Here is a 13,388-nt window from a genome sequence, read left to right as displayed (position 1 = left end):
GCGTACTTAAAACAAATAGAAAGTAACACGCCGCTCAAGGCGACGGCGCTGCTTGGACGTGACGTTTTGGACGCAGCCGATTTCCAGGTGGCCTCGCCGAGCGCTGGTGGAAGGCGGGAAGCTGCACGGCAACCACGGTGGACTTTTTACTTTAGATGCCATAGTATAGGCTATCAATACTAAATATATACTGTTTTTCAAATTAGCTGCACCGTCACCCAATAAATCAAATGGTATCTTACAACTTGATTTATTTGAAAGAATCACCCAATTTTAATAACATTATTTAAACCAGGGGCCCATCCCGCATTATCGGTACTTTTTTTACTTTTGGTGCTTTATTTAATTTGCCCTGATTATACTTGGTGATACACATTGTCGCCTCCTTACATTTACCTAAAGGATCTCGTTGTTATTTTCTTTTTTCCCCCACCACAGATAAAAAAGGCCAAAACAAACATGAAAAGGAATGAATATAGAAACACAGGAGCCATCGTGATGATGCTGTAGAAGCTCACCTCTGCTCCCCTCCGTCTGGGCCAGCATGTTCAAAGACAGGTAAGGCGGTGGTGGAGGGGGGGGGGGGGGGGGGGACCCTCCCTGTACACAAACAACCTCCTCGGCCTGTTGATTCCCAACACCTCGAACACGAGCGACTCTTTGTTCTCTTGACGCCCGTTCAGACTCGTGCTTCCCCACCGGAGACATTCCTGAGCTTCGTCCTCGATTTCGAGCAAAGAAAAAAAAAGAAGAAAAGAAAACAGTCGTCCGGTATTCCCGTCGGTCACGCCTTGAGGCAGAGCATGGCGTCCAGGAGGCCGCCGGTGTGCACGCCGCGCGCCGTGACGAACCCGTGGCTCTCCAGAAGCAGCGCGTACTCCGCCGCGCTCCTCTGCCTGCCCTCGCTCATGCCGAGGGCCTGCAGCAGGCCGCGGGCCGGGCCGCCTCGGTCTTCGTCCAGGAAGATCTCGCTCAGCAGGAGCCCGCAGCCTGGTGGGAGTGCATGGTTTGTTCTTTAGAGACCACAAACAGAGGCGGTCTGGACACTTTCTTTGCTTTGGGCAACGAATACAGATAAAAACTAGAACGGGCACTCGGTAGAGCGCATACCTTCGCATATCACAAGATTGGTCATTGAATTATGAACATTATGGCATTAGTTGCATGCAAATTGGATAGAAATTGACCACGCTTTGGTGAAAAGAAGATGGACCTTTTCATGACCTTGACCTTTGACCCGATCGATCCCAAAATCGAATCAAATGGTCCCCGGATAATAACCAATCATCCCACCAAATTGCATGCGATTCAAGAATATGTTGACCTTTTCATGACCTTGACCTTTGACCCGATCGATCCCAAAATCTAATCAAATGGTCCCCGGATAATAACCAATCATCCCACCATGTCATGCGATTCGGTTTAATACTTTTTGAGTTATGAGAGTAACACGCATACAAATAAATAAATAAATACACGGCGATCAAAACATTACTTTTCGCATTTTCAATGCGAAGGTAAAAATGTGCCATCAAGTAGATGTTTTGGGCTTGGTTTTTAAAACTGGCCAGGTTCCTCTTGCCAAAGTGCCGTTTTATACGTAACCAAAAAGAACAATGAATCAGTTTACTGCACTGAGAACAAAGCCTGGGCGTCAGATGGGGCGTTATCAGATTATAGGCGACACTTCCAGGAGGAACAACGTCAAACGCCTGAGTTTTGCTGGCACATGTCTGTCGGTGCTAAATGTGCGTTGAGCATTCGCCTAGAAAAATGAATGTAACTTTTACCTGGTGTGCACGCTTCTGCGATTTTACTCAGCAGAATATGGACTTTCTCTTCAGGCAAGTCGTGGAGGATCCTGGCAAGGATGTACAAGTCCGCTTTGGGCAGCTCGTCCTCGAAGAAGTCTCCTGGTCACGCAGAGAGGAGAGAGGAGAGAGCCAGGAGTCACGGTCACAGGTTAAGGGAGGCTTAACTGTGATGATACACACACACACACATGTGCACACACACACCTGCTACAAATGACACCCTGTTGTCTGTGTGCAGAGGATGGAAACGTTCACTCAGCTCAACCACTGCCGGCAAGTCAAACACGGTCACGGAAAACCCGGGGTGGGCTTTGGTGAACTCATAGGCCATGGCACCGGTGCATCCTGGGAAAAAGAAAAGGGAAACAAGAAGATGATGATATGCAACAGGATGGTTTATTACTCTCGGAAACACTTTTTTTTTTTTAAACCTTTCCGTCCTTCTCCTTACCTCCGAGGTCGCACGCCGTTTTAAACCTGGAGAGGTCAAAGGCCGTTGCCACGGCGCGTCCTGTGACTTGAGCCATGCTGTGCATGGCATTCATGAATCCCAGTTTGTCTTCTTGACTGTTGTGGAAAGTTTCCTTTAAGTAGAGACGGATAAGAATTATTATTTTTTTTTAAAGCTGAAGTTTAAAGTTTAAAGAGGACGAAGTTCTGTAAAAACATAACAAAGGATCATAAATGGGTTTAAATGAGCTTCATCTAAATGAAGATGAACCGGGAGCTGATGAAACGCGACGGACTCTCAGCTGCTGTCCCCTCCCGCCTCCGCCGCCACGTGCATTCATCGGAGGCTCAACGCATCTCCTTCACCTGAAGCGTGTCCTCGGTCGTCTTGCTGAAGGCCTTCTCGCGCTGGCTGGCCCCCTCCCGCACGGCGCTGTCGAGGCGGGAGAAGAGCGGCCACGCCGTGTCGTCGCAGCGCGCGATGTGGCCGCGCAGCGAGCGCGGAGCGTCCGTCAGCAGGTAGTGAGCGGACAGATCGGTGTTCTCGAACACCGGCTTCTGGCACCCTGAGGAGTGGAGACGCCACGAGTACATGCGAGAAGTGCATTTTAAAAAGGCGAGTTCTGAAATATCTCGTCGAGTGGCGAGCGCCGACTCACTTCCCTCTTTGCTCCTCAGCAGTCCCAGAGACACGCAGGCTTCCAGCAGGCACTCGGTGCCCCTCACGGAGGCGTTGACCTCCCGGGCCACCTGCGCCGCCTCCAGCCCCGGCCGGCTCTGGAGCAGGTCAAACACACACATCTTGGATGCGGTGAACAGGGCCTGGAGCAATTTGAGAAGAGAGGCGGAGGCAAAGTGATGTTTTATATTATATTGATAATAATAATAATAGTCTTTTCGACACTTTGCTTTGTACAGATTAACCAAATGAGACACAGGTTAGTTGTTGAGTTTGAGGGTGAACTGTCCCTTTAAGTGGAGTGTAACTTTATGAAAGTAGAATCAATTGTCAAAAAGAATTTCTCAGCAAATAAGTTTGTTTTTTCCCCCCCAAAATGTTTTCCGTTCACCCCCAAATCAAAAGGTGTTGTGACCACAAGACATGTGACCATTGATGGCGTCCTCCCCCACTGGGCTGCAGTGGTGCTGGGTGCACTCGCAGTTTTGAGTTCAGATGCTCGGTGATATGGTTGTTCGATAGAAAAAAGATTCCCACATGAAACTGCTCACAAAAGGCCCGTGGACTATCTCTCGTAACCGGGTCATGATTTCTGGAAAGAGACGTCGCTGTTGAGTTCATCAAATTGATTTATCTGCGGTGCTCTGAGCACCATGAGCCGAGAGCCATGTCGTCCCATATGAGAGAGAGGGCACACATCTCTATGGCCGATATCCCCCATGACGGGGCGACTGGCGCCAACAAAATCTAGATAGATAAACCACTTAACGGGTAAGAGGGAAAAAACATGTGTTTTAAATGTTGTGGGTGAACTGTCCCTTTAGGTAGAGCTGTATGCTTCACTACATAGAGAAGTGAACTAGAGCAATCATTCAATTATATTTCACAAAATATATTTTTAAACGATTTTACAACAGAGGAATACACAGTTAGTCTGTACTTGTACCTTTGAGGCTTTGAATCCATCCATCAGATCGATAATTCGCTGCATGTCTTCTTTCTTCGGCTCACTGGGCCCTCTGCTGGTCATCGGCGGTAATGTTGCATTCTCAGAGGCTCCGGTCTGGGCCTCTCTATCCTCCAAGTGTTTTGAGCTCCCATTCGCTTCATGTTCACTGCCTTTCCTTTCCACCTGTACACGGGAGACTGTTAATCTTAGAGAATAAAAAAAAGTTTTAAAAAGGTAACTGGTTGTGCTCAACTAACCTCTGGGAGGGGACCGGCTGTGGGCCTGAGGCCGGAGTGCGCTGGCAGAACGAGCGGCGAGTTAGCGGGAGCGCCGCTGTGGCTCGGCCGGGCGGACCCTCCCTCTCGGCCCGGGGAGGAAGCGCTCTGGTTGTAAATGAGGTCCAGCTGTTTGAAGAAGCGGTTGAGAGGGAAACCCACAACATTGAGGAAGTCGCCGTGGACGTACTCAACCAACATGCCCCCGAGAGCCTGGATACCGTAGCCTCCGGCCTTGTCCCTGACACACACACACACACACACACACACACACACACACATGTTTAACTTAACTTAACACGGCAAACACAGCTCAAAGAACCAAAGTCCAAAAGAAGCTCCAGCTTCGTAACCGCCAATGCAAATGTTCGGTTACGTTACGACACAAAGAGAAACCGGTAGCTGTTAAATATGTGAAAGTTCAAAGGTTTCCGACTCACATGGGTTCACCGCTGTTGATATATTCCCACAGCATATCATCAGAGAGATCAGAAAACTTCACCTTTGTTTCTTCATAGAACTCAACCAGCTGATAATCCACTTCTTCATCTGGGAGAGATGTTTACACATATACTACCGTTCAAAAGTTTGTGGTCACTTAAAAATGTCTTTATTTTTCAAAGAAAAGCACTGTTTTTTCAATAAAGATAACATTAATCAAAAATACACACTATACATTGTTAATGTGGTAAATGACTATTCTGGTTTCTAATGAAATATCTCCAGAGGTGTATAGAGGCCCATTTCCATCAACTATCACTCCAGTGTTCTAATGGTACATTGTGTTTGCAAATCGCCTTAGAAGACTAATATCTGATTAGAAAACCCTTGTGCAATTATGTTAGCACAGCTGAAAACAGTTATGCTGGTGATATAAGCTATACAACTGGCCTTCCTTTGAGCTTGAAGTTTGAAGAACAAAATTAATACTTCAAATATTAATCATTATTTCTCACCTTGTCAATGTCTTGACTATATGTTCTATTAAATTTTTAATTCATTTTATAAATAAAAGTGAGTTTTCATGGAAGACACGAAATTGTCTGGATGACCCCAAACTTTTGAACGGTAGTGTACATATTTCGGAAACTGGCATGACACGTCACAGTACACAAATGTATAGATTTCCTTAACGCGTGTTCTTGTCTTCCTCATTTAAGAAGCAGAAGATACCACAGAGGGCTGAAATCTGAAAGTGGAACGTGGTTATCAAGCAGAGACGTACTTTCTTTCTTGTGGCAGAAGACGATGGCCACACCGGTGAAGACGCTGTGCTCTTTACCGCTCAGGCTGGGAGGAGAAGGAGAAAGAAAACAAGGGAAATGTAAAATAAAAAATAAAATAAAAAGAGGAGATCTCCACCCACTCCTCAACATCAACTGGGATACGACGTGCGCCGCACTCACAGCGACAGCATCCTGTAGGCGTCCGCTTTGTCCACCGGCTTCTCCAGAATCACGCCGTCGACAGTCTGTGGAAATCCAAAAAAAATCGATGGACGGAGTGAACTTTAAAAACAATTTTAAAAAGAGAAGACGCATAAATAAAATATTGTAAAGCTTTTCCCCCTCTCACCACAATAGTGTCCGCTCCGATGACGATGTCTGGAGTCTTCAGGTGTTTCTAGAGCAAACAATCAATACGTGATCAACAAGTGGCGATAATTCAGCTTATTTAATGAACTCCTCAGTTTAAGCGCGTCGTACGCGTCGGTGAGGGGGCGTGGCTTATCTCTGTTGCTTTGCTCAGTGGGAAAATATTTTCCGCCACGGAATAATTAACCACTATTTCTACGTTATACTTCTTGTGGAAATGCCACACACGTCATAACACCTAGCGCCCTGGTGTCTGGGTTCATGACGTCACCCGTAGGCGCACGCAGCTCCGTGAATGTCAATCCGACGACGGGAATGACTTCCGCTTCCAGCGCCACGAGGGCAGCAGCAGCAGCCGCCAGTTAGATTCACCAACGGAGGAGCAGCTCAGCGCTGATTGGCTCTCACAACGCAGCGTTCTGTCTCTCCTCTCCCTCCGCTCCGCGATTGTTTCTGTTGCGCTCAACTCTACTTTTTTAATACTCCGCACCTTATTGAGCGCCGTAAATAATCGCGCGACACAACGAATCGAGAATGAAATTCGTTGCCAACTATTTTAATAATCGATTTTTATCGATTTGTTGTTGCAGCCCTAGCTGTAAAATAATAAAATGTGAAAAAGGTGAAGCACTGTGAATACTTTCCGGATGCACTGTACAGGCTGACAGACAGCAAGGAGCTTAAACTCACCACGGGCATCCTCCTGGCCACCTCCAGGGCCTTCTGCTTGGCCGTCTCCACAGCATACTCATGGGGCTCTTTGAAAAGTCCCTTGTCGAGAGTTTCTTTGAACCAGGATGGCACCACCTCAAAACGCAAGCCCTGCAAAGAAAGAGGGGAAGAAATAAAGCAACCACAAAATCATACCCTCAAACCACGCTGGATTGTTGGAGTCAACGTCAACATTTGACGAGCTTAAAAGAGAAAACAAGATCAGTGCTCTCTGGTGTGTAACCTATCTAAAATACCCTAAACCACAGGTGAATACAGCCCCCCCACATAATTGTACGTGTCCCCTGACGGCTTGAAAGACATATGAACGCAAAATATCCTGTGCTTTTATTTTGAAGGTTTCAAATTAAATGGATTTATGTTATAATATTAGAGACATTTTCTTTCGTACAATATTTCTACACTCAAATAAACAATAATCAAATGCAAAGAGTTATTTATCAATATGTTCTGGAGTAGTTTATAGTGTTACGGTTACAACCCTCCGAGGGCGGCCATGGCGCTGATGAGGCCCACGGTGAAAATGAGTTTGACAGCCTTCTTCTGGAAAGCAATTGATTTTAACTTTACGACCGACACACACATCAATACAGATACGTCTGAGATATTGGCCAATACGTCGGCCCAGTTAAGAAATGAACTGCAGATTCATTGGCATTGTGGTCATTATGTGCGACACCATTATCCAGAGATCAGTCAATGTCATGTGACATAAATGCACCTACATGAGGTATTATGTTGCACCGTACAAATCTGAAACGTTTACCACAGTAGTGTTTATATGATGCATGCCTTCACATGACATGCTCTCTGACTGTTGAGGCATTCGCTAAGCATTTTGGCACAATAAAATGTGCATTAGTTGATATATATATATATATATATATCACACACTGTTCCTAGATGTTTAACCAGAGGGCAACGTACCACATTGCTGAGGATCTCCAGTCTCCTCGGAGAAGCGCTTGCCAGCACAACCAGTTTGCCGGCGAGCTTGGAAATGACAGGGTTCAGCACCATGGTGGCCTTCTCCTTTAACCCTGGGGCGATAAACAGAGTTAAACATTTGCAAGAGGGCCTATAGGTCATGTCAGGAGGTCATGTCAGGAGGCCATAACGAGGCGGACGGCGGCACATGTCCAGAGGACAGATCCACACAGGGCTGAGACGACTGATTGATTTATTAAATCAACACAACGCTCTCTTGTGATAATCACGTCAGTAATTCGAACACCCAGCATGCACTGGTCTCAGCTTCACGAGAGAATGTGCTGCTTTACTAAGGTTTTAACCCTCCTATGACCTTTGGGGCCAAATTGACCGCATTCAATGTTTAACATCTCTAAAGAAAATGATTGACATAATTATTTTTGCTTCATATTTCATGACTTTTCCTAATTTATTGGGGACAACTGGAAAAACATAAAATTCACATGATATGTTTTCACTGTCCAGAACACAACTTGTACGCATCGGTGTTCTTTGGGGTCAATTTGACCCCAGGCTGTTTGTCACTGTGTAAAACATATAAGAAATATATACATTTTTTATTTATTTAAAGGGCTGTTCAGGTAGTCAACAAACAAGCAAACATAAAGTACCTCACACTTAAACTTGGGAAACAATATTAATTCAAATAATTTTCTGGAGGTTAAAATTGCTGGGATCAAATTGACCCCGAGGGTAAAAGATCTTAGTAAATTTGAAGGTAACAGGAGGGTTAAATAGATATTTTAAACAAAAAAAGCATATAATTTGTATTATGTTGAACAGAATGGGCACACAGAGTAGAGTGTTACGTTGCAGCCCGATAGCTCTGCGACATGCTAGATTCATTCATTCATCACAGGACAACGAGCTGCTGTTCCTTATATATAAATCCCGTAACGTCTCGCGATACTTTGATGCAAACATATCCTGACAACACACAGCGTTGAACCGTTAGCGTTGACCCGCTAACGTTAGCTCACAACTTTGCGAACGTTTTTCACTAACACGTTAATACCTGCGGTGTCATTCCGATAGAGCCAGAACAAAAAAAACACGGGTTGGCCGTGACGTGAGTGTAGATAGCGCAGCGTGGCTCACCTGCTCAGAGATGTGTCGCTCCGGTCAGGAAAGAGACGGCCTGCTAGCTGGGCACCACCATGAAGACACAGCTGACACCAACGCGACTGCGCATGCGTGTAGACGTTTCGGAACGTGGGCGGAGCCACAGTTCGCACGGTGTTAACAGGAGTAGAACCATAGTGACACGACTCAGACTACCTATTGTATTAATAACACCAATACAAACAGCAATGATAATCATCATAATAATTATAATGATGTTAATCATAATAATAATGATGGTGATAATAATAATCATATAATTTATTATACATATATACAACATGTAATATAGGAAGAAAACAAAGAGAAAGAAGGAGGAACTTGAAGGTTAAAAAGGTGAAAATATAAACTTCATCAATGCAACGCAGCATTAAGGTATTTACAGAGACGTTTACAGATATCAGGTCAAAAAAACGTTTACATTTTCCATCAAAGAATACTTATATTTTCACATTTTATCACAAACACTATTATAATGCCTATGGTAGATTTATTTACCCATGATTGAAAAATACATAGGCAACATTAAATGTTTCACATTTTAAGACCACCATGTAGGAAAATGCAATGATAAGACTCTGCTGTTGTCCATATTCATTTGTTCTATAGTGCACATAATTAAAAAAACTGAACAAAAACGGATTTTGAAATGTTTTGATGTTGAAAGAGCTTGACACACTACACTTCCTCTCACTTCCTCTCTCACGTCTCTCTCACCCTTTCTTTCCCCCTCCCTCTCATTCCGTCTCTCTATGGCGTGGATGGCATCAAGGACACATTTCTATGTTCTCGTCCGTAATGTGCCGAGTAAAAACTCTCTTTGCGATCCATCTTCATTGAGTCCGTGCTGCTCAGGCTGTGCAGATTGATCACCTCTCTCAGCTTCTGTCTAAAATCCTTGGAGGCAAAGTAGTAAATGAACGGATCGAGGCAGCTATTCACGCAGCTGAAACAGAGAGACAGCTTGTAGGCCATGTAGAGAGACTTGTTGTAGAAGAGCCTCAGCACCGCGTGAGCCAGCAGGAGGATGTTGTTAGGCGCGAAGCAGAAGGTGAACACCAGGAGAACGATGAAGGCCAGAAGGATGGCTCTTCTTTTCTGGGCCGTCTTGGAATCTCTGGACAGTTTGCGTATGACGCTGACGTAGCAGAAGGTCGTGACGCAGAAGGGGAAGAGGAAGAGCACGAACACCATGCTGAAGAGGAAGGCCGCCCAGGCCGACTTGGTCGGGAGCATGTCTTTCTTCAGCACGTCGAAGCACGTGGTGATCCCCAGTTCGGGAATGTCAAAGGTCAGGTCCGTGGTCATCAGCGGCCACAGGACGCTCAGGACCACGCCCCACATGAGGAGGCAGCTGAAGACGGCGATGGGCTTCTTGACCCGGGTCTGCCTGAACTGCATGGGCCTGACGATGCCCAGGTAGCGGTCGATTCCGATGGCCATCATGGTCAGAACGGAGCAGTACATGTTGGTGTAGAAGACAACGGTCATGACTCTGTGGGTGGATACGGAGAAGAGGAGAGTTTTTTTTATTTGGAGCGCTGGATGAAGCAAAAGGAAAGATGAGAAGATCAAAGCCACTCAGCTATTTGTCTTATCGACGTAAAGCTAGGGCCGGCCGTGGGCTAGCTTAGCTTAGCATTAAGACAGGAAACAGTGAAATCCTGGAGAGGAACCTTCTTAAAACCAGTCCGTATGGTCTATTTAGAATCTACAAAATTAGCATCTCGCTGTATTGAAGAAGACTTGAAACTAGAGATTGAGACCATAAACTCATGTTTACGGAGGGAATACTTTAAGAGAGGAGTAGAGTCATTTTTCTGTTGGCAGATTGGATTTTTAAAAACTTTTTGTAAACTGTCAGACTTGAAATCCGTCTGTTGACGTCAGCTGCCCGGCTGCGGGATGTAGCTTAATATTGCACAATCACATGAGAGTGGGTGTCAGTCTTCTCGCCAAGACATTCCCTCAATCTCAAACTACCCCCCCCCCCTCCTTATGAATACTGCAACATATAGAGTACCTGCACATCTGGGGCCCCAGGTTCCAGTGGTACCCTTGGAGCTGGTAGGCGATCTGAAAGGGCAGCACGGCGCCGAGCGCCAAGTCGGTGAGGGTGAGATTAATCATGAAGATGATGGACGGCGTCTTGGGGGAGGTGCGGAAGACGAGGAGCCACATGGAGAGGCCATTTCCCGTCAGGTTGATGGCGGTGACGATCGCGTAGATGACGGAGATGGCGACGCTGGTGTTGGTGTTGAGGAACAGGGCCCGGGTGGCGTTGTCGAGCTTGAAGCCGCTGCTGGAATTCCCCGTCATGACTGGATGAGAACGGGTTCTCGTCACCTGTGAGGAATCACCTGCCGTTTAACCGCGGTTATCTTTCTGAGGAAATACTGGAGCAGCAGAATGTACTTCTTCCTGTACTTCTACCTCCATCTGCCTGATGGATCATGGAGGTCTGGATCGTGGAATATGCCGACTACCAACTATTCATACACTCTGTCATCCTCATTGAATGTGTTGTTACTCTGTTATGATTCATCTGGTCACATGACGTCTATTCGTCTGTCCATCCTGGAAAGGGATCCTCCTCTGTTGCTCTCCTGAAGGGTTCTTCCCTTTCTTCCCTGTGAAAGGGTTTTTTCTATTTCTTGGGATTTTTTCCTGATCCGATGTGAGGTCAAAGGTCAGGGATGTCGTATGTGCACAGATCGTAAAGCCCTCTGAGGGGAGTTTGTGATATTGGGCAATGTATAAAATAAACTGAATTGAATTCTTAATCTACCTTTGCTGCATGATTGGTTTGTAATAATTAAATCAAACAACCCGCTAAACCTAATCTCAAGCGATGCCTTTTTAATCTCCCCTCTCCTCAACGGTCAACGGACCCATTCAGCACTCTGAACGCCTTCGCTCTGTGTTGTTGTGAGCGTGCGAGCATGAGTTGACACACAAGAAAAGCACATGAGTGATCTGTGGTGAGCCAACTGCCGCCTGCGGGTTGAGCTGGTGAAGACACCTGAACATGTGCACCCGCAACTGCCGACGATCATATCGTCTCCGGCCACCAACTGAATTTGATCGCCGCGGCGTGAGGAAAGTGAACACTTCAACACGTGGTGCACATGGTGGTGGTGGTGTGTGTGGGGGGGGGGGGGGGGCAGTTGCCACAGACATCCCCGAGAGGCTGCAAAGTTAGCTCCATGTAATGGAAAGTACCGATTACACCACACCAAGTGTTGGGATGGGAATAACGGTGACTCTTTTTTTCCCTTTTTTTTTTTACACATCAGAAGACATATGTTACTCCGGTAATGACAATTAGCCAACTGAGACTTTTGTTTTGTAATAATTTCTTTAACCCATGAATATTAATGTGATTTATTTTCTTTTTTTTTACACTTACACAACATAGTTATGCTATTGTTTGTTCTCTTTCCTGATGTTGCACCTTTTGATCCATAGGTCACATGTTTGGTTATTGTGGGTACTGGGTGTTGTTTATGTGTTAATATGGCAAATATAAATACTGTCAACAAAAAAATGAATCAACGTAAATAAATACATGTTAAAGTATTCATACAGTGTTAAGGTGTAGGACCTCTCCAGGTGAATCTGAGTGAAAGCGGGTGAAACACTCACCTGTGGGCTTCGGAGGCAGACGAGAGGAGAGGCAGGTGGAGACGTACGGCGCGTCGGTGGAAGGTGAAGGTTCAGATATTGTTACTGCTGGGGAAATGAGATTTGATTGTGTTACAGTGCCAGAGAAAGAGAGAGAGAGAGAGAGAGGAAATGGATCACGTGACTACTTCCATCCTACCAACTGCAGATCAGATTCACTCCTGTCACACTCCAAATCCCCACTTGCTCGCAGCATGGAGAGCACACACACACACACACACACACACACACATGTACCCATGGTGATGATGATTTGTATTTGTCTGCCCAATTCCTCAACTTGAGGTTCATGAATTGTCTAAAGCTGTACCGGAACACGTGGGAAGAGGGAACTCTGTAAAGTAAAGGGGGTTGCAGGACCCCCTGAATAAGAGAAAAAAAAGACTTTAAAAAAAGGGTTGTGAGAGACGAGTGGAAGGGTGTGACCTTCACGTTGAGACTCACTGTGACTGAAAAAGGAAGAGAAGCCAGAGAGCTGTCACCCAGTAGCAGCGGTTAGATGGAATTACAGATTAAAGATGGTTCCATATTTCATATTTTAATTATGTTCAACCCAGGACACAAACTCACACACATGTTTACATTCCTCGTGTGTGAAAGTTCTTGTTTTGAAGTGAAAGTGGGAACCCCCAGATGTGTTGACCCCGTTCACGAGGTGGTGGTGGGGGTGTGGGGGGGGGGTTGTTCTTCTGCTGCTGCCGGCTTCCTGTTGATGGGGATAGTTCTGCTTTTATGTTGATGACGTTGTCAGTGATTATTCGGATTAATTCAGTACAGAGCACTTGTGTGTGGGGGGGCGATCAATCATGACATAACACCTATAGAGCTGTGTTTGTAACATTTAGAGAGACATAGAAGGTTTTTAGGAGGAGGAAGTGCTTTTATTTTAGCTTCGCCCTCAGCATCCCCGGTGAAACACTGAGGCATGTCGACACTTTATTTTTATTTATTTTAAATTTATTTAACCAGGAAATGCCTCATTGAGAGTAAAAATCTCCTTTACAAGAGTGTCCTGGCCAAGACAGCAGCAGCAGCACGTCACACAAAGTTCCATACAATACAACATAAAACAGTGACAGACAATATATAAAACGAAAA

The 13,388-nt window shown here is 45.6% G+C and overlaps 2 protein-coding genes across 2 annotated transcripts; both read right to left on the bottom strand.

Annotated features, from left to right (window-relative positions):
- Positions 1-234: 234 nt before the first annotated feature.
- On the bottom strand, positions 235-8,687 carry asmtl (acetylserotonin O-methyltransferase-like). Its single transcript, XM_056429119.1, has 15 exons — positions 8,583-8,687; positions 7,422-7,534; positions 6,453-6,584; positions 5,743-5,790; positions 5,574-5,638; positions 5,393-5,457; positions 4,608-4,716; positions 4,150-4,408; positions 3,890-4,075; positions 2,924-3,086; positions 2,631-2,830; positions 2,266-2,398; positions 2,019-2,159; positions 1,791-1,913; positions 235-990 (listed from the first exon to the last, which is right to left on the bottom strand). Exons 2-15 carry the CDS (start codon positions 7,512-7,514, stop codon positions 785-787), a joined length of 1,923 nt encoding a protein of 640 aa, XP_056285094.1. The 5' UTR covers positions 7,515-7,534; positions 8,583-8,687; the 3' UTR covers positions 235-784.
- A 153-nt stretch (positions 8,688-8,840) lies between these two features.
- On the bottom strand, positions 8,841-12,297 carry p2ry8 (P2Y receptor family member 8). The gene is made up of 3 exons (XM_056433178.1): positions 12,252-12,297; positions 10,630-10,952; positions 8,841-10,101 (listed from the first exon to the last, which is right to left on the bottom strand). Exons 2-3 carry the CDS (start codon positions 10,923-10,925, stop codon positions 9,357-9,359), a joined length of 1,041 nt encoding a protein of 346 aa, XP_056289153.1. The 5' UTR covers positions 10,926-10,952; positions 12,252-12,297; the 3' UTR covers positions 8,841-9,356.
- Positions 12,298-13,388: the final 1,091 nt, after the last annotated feature.

Source organism: Pseudoliparis swirei, chromosome 2 (genome assembly GCF_029220125.1).
Source record: "Pseudoliparis swirei isolate HS2019 ecotype Mariana Trench chromosome 2, NWPU_hadal_v1, whole genome shotgun sequence".
Lineage (NCBI taxonomy): Eukaryota > Metazoa > Chordata > Actinopteri > Perciformes > Liparidae > Pseudoliparis > Pseudoliparis swirei.
The sequence above is the reverse complement of the archived record's forward strand: the minus strand, read 5'-3'. Positions and strand labels throughout refer to the sequence as shown.

Bases quoted from the DNA above. Each gene is read 5' to 3' on its own strand.
- asmtl (XM_056429119.1), bottom strand. From the start codon at position 7,514: ATGGTGCTGAACCCTGTCATTTCCAAGCTCGCCGGCAAACTGGTTGTG. The intron at 6,585-7,421 runs GTACGTTGCCCT...CTTTCTTTGCAG, and splicing joins TGGAGATCCTCAGCAATGTG to GGCTTGCGTTTTGAGGTGGT. The intron at 5,639-5,742 runs GTGAGAGGGGGA...GGATTTCCACAG, and splicing joins TCGGAGCGGACACTATTGTG to ACTGTCGACGGCGTGATTCT.
- p2ry8 (XM_056433178.1), bottom strand. From the start codon at position 10,925: ATGACGGGGAATTCCAGCAGCGGCTTCAAGCTCGACAACGCCACCCGG. The intron at 10,102-10,629 runs GTACTCTATATG...ATCCACCCACAG, and splicing joins CTGGGGCCCCAGATGTGCAG to AGTCATGACCGTTGTCTTCT.